This window comes from Solanum dulcamara, chromosome 8 (genome assembly GCF_947179165.1).
Source record: "Solanum dulcamara chromosome 8, daSolDulc1.2, whole genome shotgun sequence".
Taxonomy (NCBI): domain Eukaryota; kingdom Viridiplantae; phylum Streptophyta; class Magnoliopsida; order Solanales; family Solanaceae; genus Solanum; species Solanum dulcamara.
In genome coordinates, this window is record NC_077244.1 from 64,677,815 (window position 1) to 64,689,449 (window position 11,635).

General features: G+C 26.6%; 1 protein-coding gene across 1 annotated transcript; it reads right to left on the minus strand.

Moving 5' to 3' along the window:
* Positions 1–1,256: 1,256 nt before the first annotated feature.
* On the minus strand, positions 1,257–3,033 carry LOC129899414 (FCS-Like Zinc finger 1-like). Its single transcript, XM_055974376.1, has 3 exons — positions 2,907–3,033; positions 2,459–2,650; positions 1,257–1,718 (listed from the first exon to the last, which is right to left on the minus strand). Exons 1-3 carry the CDS (start codon positions 2,948–2,950, stop codon positions 1,550–1,552), a joined length of 405 nt encoding a protein of 134 aa, XP_055830351.1. The 5' UTR covers positions 2,951–3,033; the 3' UTR covers positions 1,257–1,549.
* Positions 3,034–11,635: the final 8,602 nt, after the last annotated feature.

Below are 11,635 nucleotides of genomic sequence, written 5' to 3' on the forward strand. Positions count from 1 at the left end.
TCAAAACTTTAACCTTCCTTAATGTTAGAATTTTCTCCACAAACTAAATTCACTTGAAATTCTGAACAGAGACATAGTGAACTTTAGAATAGTATTTTTTGAGTCTATTGAAATTTGATGTGATTTCATAAAAAATTGAAGAAGTTTGAAATTTAGAGTTATTGGTGTTTTTTATCTGTTCTTGATATTCTTGAAGAAGAAAGAGCAAAAAAAAAGTACATTTGATTCAAAACTCTAATTGAAAAGTGTTAAAAATTATTTGGATGGTTTTGTAAAACCGGAGTTAAAAAATAATGGCATAGATGAACCTTTTCTCAATCGACAATAACATAAACGAGCCAAATTTTTAATTAATGACATAAATAAACTTTTTTTCAAAATTCGATGACATATGCGAGTCTTTTCCCTATTCATAATAAACTCGATTGGCAACAACTTTAGGTTTTTAAAATTCTTTCCTTTTCTTTTAAGTATTTTCTTTTTTAATTCTCTTTCAATTATTTCGCTACAACTTTAGGTGACATTTATACGATGTTCCAGATCTTCTTAATTAATTAGCTTGATTAAATTAATGATTTTCACCTTTTCATAACGGTACACTGGTTGGTTCCATTTTTAATCAAGAAACCAATGTGGCTTCATTTTAAGTCAAGTCAAAAGAGCCCTTCTTGAAGTTTCTTTATTTTAGAGAAAGCCAATAAGTTTTTATTGCATCTTTTTTATATTTACTTGTTAGTACCTTTTTTCAGAGTATCCTTTTTGTGCACGAATATAGGACAATACTAAATTATTATTTTTATTTGAGTCGAGGTCTATGGAAAAAAAATTATTTTTGAAGTTGGGAAAATCTGTGAATACTATATTCTTCCCATGTCATATTTTATGTGACTAAACCAAGTATGTTGTTATAAACTAGAGGTTTATAAGTCATACTAAAGACTCACTGACACTAATATGATAATAGGCTTAAAGTGGTATCCCTTATTAGCATCGTGATAATATTGGCTATGCAAGACTTAGAGCAACATAGCTCTACTAATGAACATGACATTTTAAGTACCCAATTAACACAGAAAAATATCTTGATTTATGATAAAATTCAATCAGCAAAAATCCCTCTAACTCAAATCAATATATATATATATATATATCATGACAACTTGATTGATTTTGTCATTAAAGAAAGATACAAATTCTTATGACATAATTAATAGTTACTTCCCTCATTTAAGGCTATACTTTTGAGCTATGGATGATACTGTAAAAAGTAGAAATTCATTTACATATCACTCTGAGGGTACAAATCAAACAAACTTGAGCAGCTCACCAAAAAAAAAAAGAGCTATTTTTGTATGATATATAGAGCATAACCAACAGCACACCCTCCCCTTCCATATCATCATTTACATATCACTTTACTAAAGTATTCAAGATTAATTAACATAAAAAAAAAAAAAAGTCTTCTGCATCCTTCCATCTCATTATCTTTTATGAGGGTTTTAGTAGTAGTAGTAGTATATATAGTACTAATATTTTGACTTTAATTCACTCAAGCAGCAGCAACTGTGCCTCTAGGAAAATGGTAATTTTTGGTAGAGGTAGTCTGCTCCTTTTCTCTCAAGGCCTTGGTTGCTGAAAGATTTATTTTTTTCTCCTTGGCTTCATCCAAATATATCTGTTCTTGCCTGCATTCTTCACTACAGAATGGAGTATCCCCTCTGTGTATAATCAAAACAACAATTAATCAAACTCTTCTATACTCATTTTCACTTCACTAAATGTTACTAGTAATTAAAGCCTAATCACTATTTGCCAATCCACACTTGTTAAAACAAGTCAATTTTTATTTTTTTATGACAAGAAAACCTGCAAGTCGCAAAATCACATATGAGAGTACCCTGCACTAAGCAACTTCTATGCGATGAGTTCGACCCAACCTCTTGTTTTGCAGGTAAAAGATTTCAAACTTGAAAGCTCCGTCATGGAAGTCTCAAGCCCAGCCTACTGGGCCATCGGGGTTATAAACAACTCAAATGATAGTCATTAAACTAATAGTTATTATTAGTAAAATTATTTTTTCTTGTCAAAAAAAAAATAATCAAGAAAAGAGCAATTTATGAGATAAAATAACTGTTAATTGAGTGTTGTAAAATTCCTTTTTTGTGTTTTTTTAAGAGAAAAAAAACAAGAAAAAGGGTGAACTTGTGAAATATTAACTATTAATTGAATGATTATACCAGAAATAAACTCAAACAACTCATTTATAATCTGATTTATTAGTAATCAAAGAATTTCTTTACTCTGTAAAATTTTAAATGTCACCATCATTTCTTGAATAAAAGTAAAATCTTTGATCAGAGCAAGATAACCAATTACCATTTACCAATATAAACTGACTAAAAAAAAGTAAGAGCAACAAATTGAACGGACATAATAAAAAGAATGAACAAAAACTGACCTGTACATGAAAATGTCTCTGTTATAACCAAGTGGTTTGTTGCAAAGAAAACAAGCTTCCAAAAAATGGGGTTGTTGTTGTTGTTCAAATCTAGTAGTATCATAGTACTTTCTGCCACCAGCAGATCTAGGAGATGACATTGAAGATGAAGAGGAAATGGAAGAAAGATTCCTGAAGCTACTCTTCTTTTGTAAAGCAACAACAACAACAACCCAGTGAAATCCCACAACGTGGGGTCTGGGGAGGGTAGATTGTACGCAGACCTTACTCCTACCAAGGTAGGACGGCTGTTTCCGAGAGACCCTCGGCTCACAAAAAAAAAAAAAAAAAAAAAAAAAAAAAAAAAAAACGGAAAAGGGGGTCAGATAAAGTTAAAAAAAATTCAAAGCGCTATAGAAAAATAAATCACGAAGGCATCACAGATAAAATAGAGTAATCAAAAGTACTGAAAGCAGTATAACAAAAAGGCCCTCTTCTTGTTGCACTGTCCATTTTTTTATTATTTTTTTCAGAGCAGAGAAGAAACAGTGAGAAAATATTTGGAGAAATGGGGGTGGGGTTATAAACAAAAGTTTGGTACAAATAATTTTTTTTTGGAGAGCAAGTGTAAAGTGCAAAACAATGATGTTTCTCAATTTGGTGCAAGTGGAATCTAATTCTATTGGCCATCTTTTCCTGTTTTCGTTTCCTTTCTTTATTCTTCTCACAGTTATATCCTTGTTTTTGTAATTATTTACGTCCTTGCCATTATAGTCCAAGAAAGAGAAAATGACAAAAATGGAGCCTCGTGAGTCGTGAGAATCCGTTCAAATTAGTTTAGCAGTTTTACTCCCCTAAATTTATCAAAAATAAATATGTTTTGTTTCTATTAAACAAAAATAAATTTAAATTTAATGAGAATTGAGAAAACTTAAGAAACTGCACAGATACAAAAAGGAAACCAAAAATAGAAGAAATTATAGAAGTTACACTCTAAATGTGAATTTCTATTAATGTTTTCCGTTTCTGTTAAATCTAACAACTAAAACAATTAAAGCAGTTAAATATTTGACGGATAGCAATTTCGATTAGCTACTTTAAAGTCAAAGTAAACTGAACAAGTATTAGGGACATTTTTTGGTCATTTTCTAAAATTATTGGGGGAGGGCATTTTTTTAACTATTTGGAAAACAGGCATATTTCAAAACTAATGACTCAACATAAGGTTTGGTTGGTCATATTTTAAAATTGTGTTTTATATTTTTTAAAATTAATATTTGATTTGATCGAAAATAATCAAATCAAATCAAATCAAATCGATAAATTATATATATTATTTTGTAATGTGTTCATCGAAATTTACTTATTCCATAATTTAAGAAGAGCTTAATAGAATCAACTTGAGGGGCATGATTCAATTGTTGGTTCTTTCAATCTTAATTTCATATTCACTGTGAAGATTTAATTTGAAAAAAATATATATTATGACAGATGATGTCGGTAAGGGTCTGTTTGCTAATTAATTTGTTTTTTTATTCTCTAACTTGTTTTTTATTTTATTTTTGTATATAATTAATAATTAAATAATTAAATCAAATTGAACTTAAATAACAATCAAAATGATAAATATATATTTAATTTAATTTAATTATAATAATTTAAAATATAATTAAATTGATTTGGATTTCATGTTGACCACTAATCAACTCAAATTGACTCATGAACATTCCTACTTCAAATAGTTGAAATTGAGCTTCTTAACTAAAAAATTATCTTTTTATTTGATATTCAATATTCACATTAAAATTTAATTATTTCAAGGCGCACTGTGTAGGGCCTCAAGCATTTTCTATTAAAAAAAATTATATCCAAAATTCAAATTGAAAGATCTTTAATTAAGTAAAGAGCAGTCATATTCATTGGAATATATATTTTGATGTGATAATCATTTAATATTGGAGAAAAAAGAAGTTTGTTTTCTTGTAAAAGAAAAAAAAAACATTGTCTATGATATTGGGTTGTAATTTTGGTAGAAATGAAGGGTAAGAGTAGAAGAAAAGTGGTGAGTGGGGTCCATTTGACCTAACGGCACACGAGATGCTTTCCCCTTCTAAAGCGGCAAGAAAGTTACAAAGGGCCGAGCAGAATTCGGACCCACTCCCATTCTTTGCGCGTCAGTTTTAACTTTTGAAATTATGTCACCATCCTATATATTCGCTACCACCCTAACGCCTCATTTCCGCTTAAAACAGATATTTTTAGGTAGTTTTTGTCTATTTTTTCTTTTGTTTTACTCCCTTCATTTAATATTACTGGTAGACCCGTTGATCTATCATATTTCTTTTTTAAAAAAAGAATTTAATCAAAAAGTGGATTTTACTAAATTAATTTAATTGATATTTTAAAATTATAAATTTAATTATTATGAGGAAAAAAGTAAAATAAATTTTTTAATTTTGAAAAATGAACAAATAAAATAACACAGAAAAAAAAGAGAGACTGTGGATTGACTTGATAAAGAATTTTAAGAAATAAAAAAAGATTTTTAATTTTATAATTTTAAATACGTAGAATTTGAAAAAAATGAATTAAAAATAAATAAGTTGAAAGAGAGAAAGTACTTGTTAAACATCTTTTGGTGTTTAAATGATTTGATATTTAAAATGTATCTAATTTTATTAGGAAGATAGAAATTTCGGAGTAATGATAGAGGGATACTAATCATTTACGACACTTGTATTATGTGTACTAATAAGAGCTTAAACAAATTGCCTTTGGTTCGACAAATGTGTAAAACAAACTTTGTTAGTATTTGGGTGAAAATAACTTTTACCAAATGAGAAAGTATTTTAATAAAACTAAATAACACCTTAAAGAGTATGAATACCTGGTGCTTGATGTTATTGATTACTATGTGCTGTTGCTGCGAAATAGTAGGAGTTGGGTAGATTTATTTTTTATGAAACATTAAAAAGGTCACAAACGTACGTCATGAGATGCTTAAACTTGTTTACCAAATTGTTTTGTCGTTTACTTACCTTATACTATTACCTTAATCTCCCACTTGATCATCAATCATCATCATCAATTCTGGAGGGTGACAATCAAAGTTACTGTATAATATTCTATCTATTCCATATCAATGGAATTTGTGAGATAATTTATCTTCATAAAAAAATATATTCAAGATATAATTTAAATCATATTTTTTATTATTATTAGCACGTACAACCATCAAAGCAGAGTTCGACAAAACGAAAAGTATGAAGATATAAATATAACTTTTTAAGTTATGTAATTTATCTTTTAAAAAATATAAAATCCACTTTAAAGTAAATGATGTATATAAAAAAAAATCAAGCATTTATCTTAAATTTTGAACAATTAAATAAATTCACTTAATATAAAATAGTGGGAGAAATACTCCGTGACCATTTTAGCCATTTTTTTTGTTTTACTTTTTTATGGTATTAAATTTGGAAAAGTATGTTTGATCAAAAAATTGTGGAATTCATTTTTTTGGAAAAAAAAAACACAATTTTTTGGATAATATCAAAAAAAGTTATATTCAGTTTTTACTCACAAAAATCTAAAAACAATTCACTTCATATTGGTGACCGAACACAATTATAAATTTCAATTATTTTTTATTTAAAAACAATTCACTTCATATTGGTGAGTGGTGACCGAACACAATTATAAATTTCAATTATTTTTTATTTTAAAAATAAAAAGTACTTAAAATTTCAACTATTTTCGTGGCTAAATCCGAACGGCCCATTACTTCAGTAGCAGGAGTAACATTTGTGCGGAAGAGCGGTGACAGAGAGACGTAATTCCCCTCTTTTTATTTTATTTAATTTGATATTATTTCCTTTTTAATTTGCCTAAAAAAATATCAACTTATTATAATAAACTAAATTAATTTTAAAATTTTCCTTTTACCTTTAATAAAATAATTATAATCAAATTCCAAAAAAAATCTTTATTTTTTAAGAAATATCAAGTAAATAATGCAAAAAAAATAAAACAGAAGAAGTAATAATGTTAGAGGAAAAGAGTAAGGTAGGACCGACACTAATATGAGTTGTGGCTGATTCACCTTTAATTAAACATCTCAGATTTGAATTCTGAGAATAAAAAAAAAAAATATTGAGAACCTCATCTTTAAATTAGCCCTACAATATAGAATTCAAATTTAATCAATCTCACGAAATCAACAAAAATGATAGGACTGACCACTCCCCTCTCCCCACAGGTGTCGGAAAACGAGACAGTTGTTGAGGCAATTACAGCTGCCCTTTAATCCCGGTCAGCCGATGAAACGCTGCCCCATTCATTAACATTGGCACAAGTTCCCATACTTTGGGTGTGAAAAACATAAATGTCTCACTATTCACGTTATGCGTCACCCCTCAAATACTATTTGTACATCACATATTTAAAATATTTTTTAAAAAATACAAATTAAAAGTACACTTCATCTAAAAATAGATAAAATATTTTAATCTATATTTTTCTGGATGAAGTATTCATTTTAATCTATAGAGGCTTTCTTTTAATGAAAAAGAGTCAAATATGCGCTTGTATTATTGAAAATAGTTTAAATATATCCTTAGTTATATTTTTGGGCTAAATATATTTTTCATATTATACTTTCAGTTCAAATATACCTCTTTTATTATATTTTAATATAAATTCGCCCTTAATTTTAACAGAATAATGTTTGAAAAGCTCAAAATAAAATAATTCATTCTCAATTTTAAATATCTAATTTTTAAAAAATAAATAAATTTTCAAGTACTATTTAAGTTTTTTTCTTAAAAATGACAATACAAAATGCATTGCATAATTTTTAATATTAATACATGGAATTTTTAACTACTAATTGAAAAAAAAATCTTATAAAATGATAAGACAAAAATACTGCAAAATAAGTATTATATTATTATTTCTAAAAAAGAATTTAAATTATAAAATGATAAGACAAAAAATGCTCCAAAATAAAAATTTATCTATATATACATAATCACATGCAAACTGCACTTATAAAACTACATTATATATTAGTATTATTGTTATACACGCGTATGTTTCCCCATAACCCAGGCAGCAGTCGGGCATACATCTATCGGTTCAATTCGATTTATAAATATGACAAATTAATAATTAAATTAATAAAATATTTGTTATTAATTTTTAATTGTTAATGGTTTAATTTTTCAGTTTAACCAATAAAAAAATATTTTTAAAATAAATATATGATTTACGGAGCCATTGTTATAGCAACTTGCAAACCTTACCGCTGAACACTGAATCTAAAACCTAAAGGATAAATATAAATACTAAATACTAAATAGTATGATATAGTGATTAACTGATTATATATTTACTTAATACTTTTGTTTGATATTTGTGTATGAGTAAAAAACTAAAAATTAAATTAGTAAATTACTATAATTTTAATGGGTTATTAGTTACCCAATAATTCAATATTAAAAAATCAATACTAAATCAATAACCCAATAATTTTTTTTATAAAACCATTAAATATCCATTAATCCAATAACCTAATAACAATAAATTAATAATAATACTTTTTTCGGTTCGATTTATCGATCAGTTCGATTGTTGGACACCCCTTGCCATATACCCTATAACGTGAAACCTCAATAATTCTCCCAATAGTAATTTAATTGTACAATAATGTACTTCTGCAGTTTTACAATAAAAAAGATATACATTATAATTAGTAGCGGAGCATCTTGTGGTTAGGAGATTCTTTTTGATGGAAAATTATATTATTTATATATTATTAAAATAATTTTCTATGTATATATAATAAATGTCGAATCTTCCTTCGACTAGTTCGTATGTCCACTTCTTCTGATTTTGAATTCCCTTAATTAAAATTTTGGCTCCACCACTGACTACAATATAAATTAATTGGTGCAAACCCTCAGTGCTGTAATCTTCTCTGTAATAAAAAATACTCCAATATTGCTGTTAAAATTCTTTTCTTCCCTTCAATTTAAGTATTTGTCCACTCCTTAAAGGTGGATTATTCCGTGCAAGGTACCAAAACTCGTAGTGTTTTGCAATTTAATTGAAAGATATAGTAACTACAGGGTGATTAAAATAATGAACCTTTTGATCATATTCTAAACTTTGTTCAGTCTACTTTGAAGATGCTGATGACACACTGCGGAGGAAAATGGTACACCTGTTACCTATACTCTATATCTTCTTTTTTTTTTTTTTCGATATTCGCATTAAAATCGACTAATTTAAATTTGCATCGGATAGAGCATGATTCAAGGAATGATACTTCCTATTAAAAAAAAATTCATATAAAGGGCTTGAATTCGAAACCTCTTATTAAGGAAGGAGTCATTTGCATATTTGGTGCTAGGAGGACTAGTTAACTTGTAGATGAAATATATTCACATTTGATTAAATTTTAAAAATTAACTTATTTTAAAAGTGTTTATTTCAAAGTAATATTTTTAGTAAGTAACAATTTGTGTTTGATTAAAAAATATTTTTTTAAATTTTTTTTTGTGCAATAATTACCATTTGATCTAACTTTTTAAAAGCTATTTTAAGTATATTTTTCTAAATTTTTTTTTTTTTATGAAAAATCTATTTTTTTAAAATATGAAAAACAACTTCTGCTGCTTTCCAAAAACTCTTATTTTCTCCCACAAACGTGACCTTACTTTTTCAAAATCAGCAATTTTGGCATTCAGAAAACTTGGCCAAACATACAGCTAATCCTAGGCTTCTTTTATGATTCTTTGAAATTATTTTAGTACTTCTATATGCTTTTGAGTGTTGATTTATGCAAAATTGTGAATATCCTTTTTAAAGATCACTATTTAAATTTGTTCATAATGTAGCGTTTGAAAAATTATTTTTTGGACCAATATTATATTCTCGTCTAACATTTGCTTATATCTTGATCAGCTATATTAATAACAAACGTTCACAATGACTTAAAACAATTTTTAATTGTAATCTAACATTTTCGTATAAAATTTTAAGTTTACCGAAAAGGAATCTTTAATCTGTAATAGCAAAGGTTACAAATTACAATATAAATAAAATGAGGTCTGTTTATTAAAAATTCTATTTATTAAAAAGGGGTTTTCATTTTTAAAATATGCATAATCATATATAAATATTTTATAACTATGTTTAAACAATATATAAACACTATTTCTGGGGAATTTGTATATATTTTTTAAAATATCATCCATGAAGCTTGTTTAGGCATGATATCCAACATTTGATTATAATATGATCTTATGATAATTTCTTTCTCATCTCTAAATATTGCACCTTTTTTTTTTATAAAAGAAAATGATTGTTTTCTTATAGAGCAAAGTATAAAAACTATACCTTTTAAAGTCTAGATTTTAGCCATTTATTTATAAGCAGTAAAAGACAGAAACAGCTTCTGACAGAAATGCAAGGAAAGGCTGCGTACAATAGACCCTTGTGGTCGGGTCCTTCCTCGAATCCTGCGCATAGCGGGAGCTTAAGTGCACCGAACTGGCCTTTTTTTAAAGGCAGAACATACATATTTTTACAAAGACGAACTGTCCACAAAAATAATAGTCATTAATTATAATTTTCTGTATATAAATGTAGATATACATAGCTAACATTTTTTTTAAAATAACAATTGAATTATATTTCGTGACCGGCAAACTGGGGAAACCTGCATAAATATACTATATTAAGAAAATATTTATCATTTATAACAATAATATTTTTTTTCACTGGACACTTAAAATACATTTATGATATAGTTTTAATACAATTTTAATACATATTAGTAAGAATAGTTTATAAACTTATATAATTTAAGTTTTATTCATTTATAATATATTTATCACATACTTTAATACACTTATAATATATTGTGTCAATTCAATTTATATTGCAGGTATAATACACTTTATATTGCAGGTATAATTCACTCTTAATACATGGTAGATAAATCATATTATTGCTATGTATTACTATAAATGGTAATAAATAAAAAGTATCACTAAAATCAGTAATTATTTATTAAAAAGTGTTCTTGCTGATAATTTTTTCCGGCAAAATGTATAACTTTCACGTCATGGCCCAATTGTGGAGTCCGAAGTGTCAGCCCAACCCTCAGCGATCCATATCTAGAATGGCTTTTTTCTAATGGGCCTATATTTTTTGGGGCCATCATAGCTTAAGTTTTGGAATTCTTTTCATTTTTGGCCCGTCAATCGTAATTAATTAGTGGAAAAATCACAAATATCTATTATAAATATCTTAATTATACTCATTAGTTATAGTTTGCCTAATTACGCTCCATAGCTATAGTTTTGTTTGCTATGGGTACTTCCGTTTATATATTTCTCTTGCCAATATACAAACAGGGTGAGTATATACAAATTCTGTATTTATACATTTAGAATTTTTCAGAACTTTGTTTATTTATTTCGCTTGACAATATACAAATAAGGTCAGTATATATAAATTTTATATTTATATACATGTAAAAAAAAATTAGAACTTAAAAAAATCAAATATATCAAAAAGTTATATACAAAGAAGATAATTATATACAAATTCTAAATTTATACAGTTATGAATTTTTCATAACTTACACAAGTCAAATGTATCAAAAATCATATACTAATAGCTAGGGTAAGCATATATAAATTTTGAATCTATACAATTAGGAATCAAATTATACAAATTAAATAACAAAATTAATTAAACTGTTGCCAAGTTTAATAATTAATCGACACTACAACTTAAGTACATAATAACCATTAAATGTTTGCCATTTCGCATTCTTTTTAGTCAAAATACACCAAACATATACACTAAATATGTATATTATATGTACAATTACTCTTAAATATATAAAACCTAGATATTTTCTAGCTATTTTATAAAGGAAAAATAGGTAAATATATCCTTTAAGTTAGCGATTTAGAGTCTATATATCACTCTTTTAATAAATGGTGCATATATATGCTATTTGTTAAACAAATGATTCACAATTATCCTTTTCATTAATAGACCGAATTAAAGATATATATATCCTAAAACTGATTTTTTTCCTATTCCAAAAATGCAATGTGACTTAAAAAAATTATCTCACCTCTTTTTTTCATCCCTTCAGATCCGATCAAATTAAAAAAA

Coding starts and splice junctions, on each gene's coding strand:
- LOC129899414 (XM_055974376.1), bottom strand. CDS start 2,950: ATGGACAGTGCAACAAGAAGAGGGCCTTTTTGTTATACTGCTTT. Junction 2,651..2,906: donor CCTTTTTGTTATACTGCTTT/CAGTACTTTTGA, acceptor TGTTGTTGCTTT/ACAAAAGAAGAGTAGCTTCA. Junction 1,719..2,458: donor AGAGACATTTTCATGTACAG/GTCAGTTTTTGT, acceptor GATTATACACAG/AGGGGATACTCCATTCTGTA.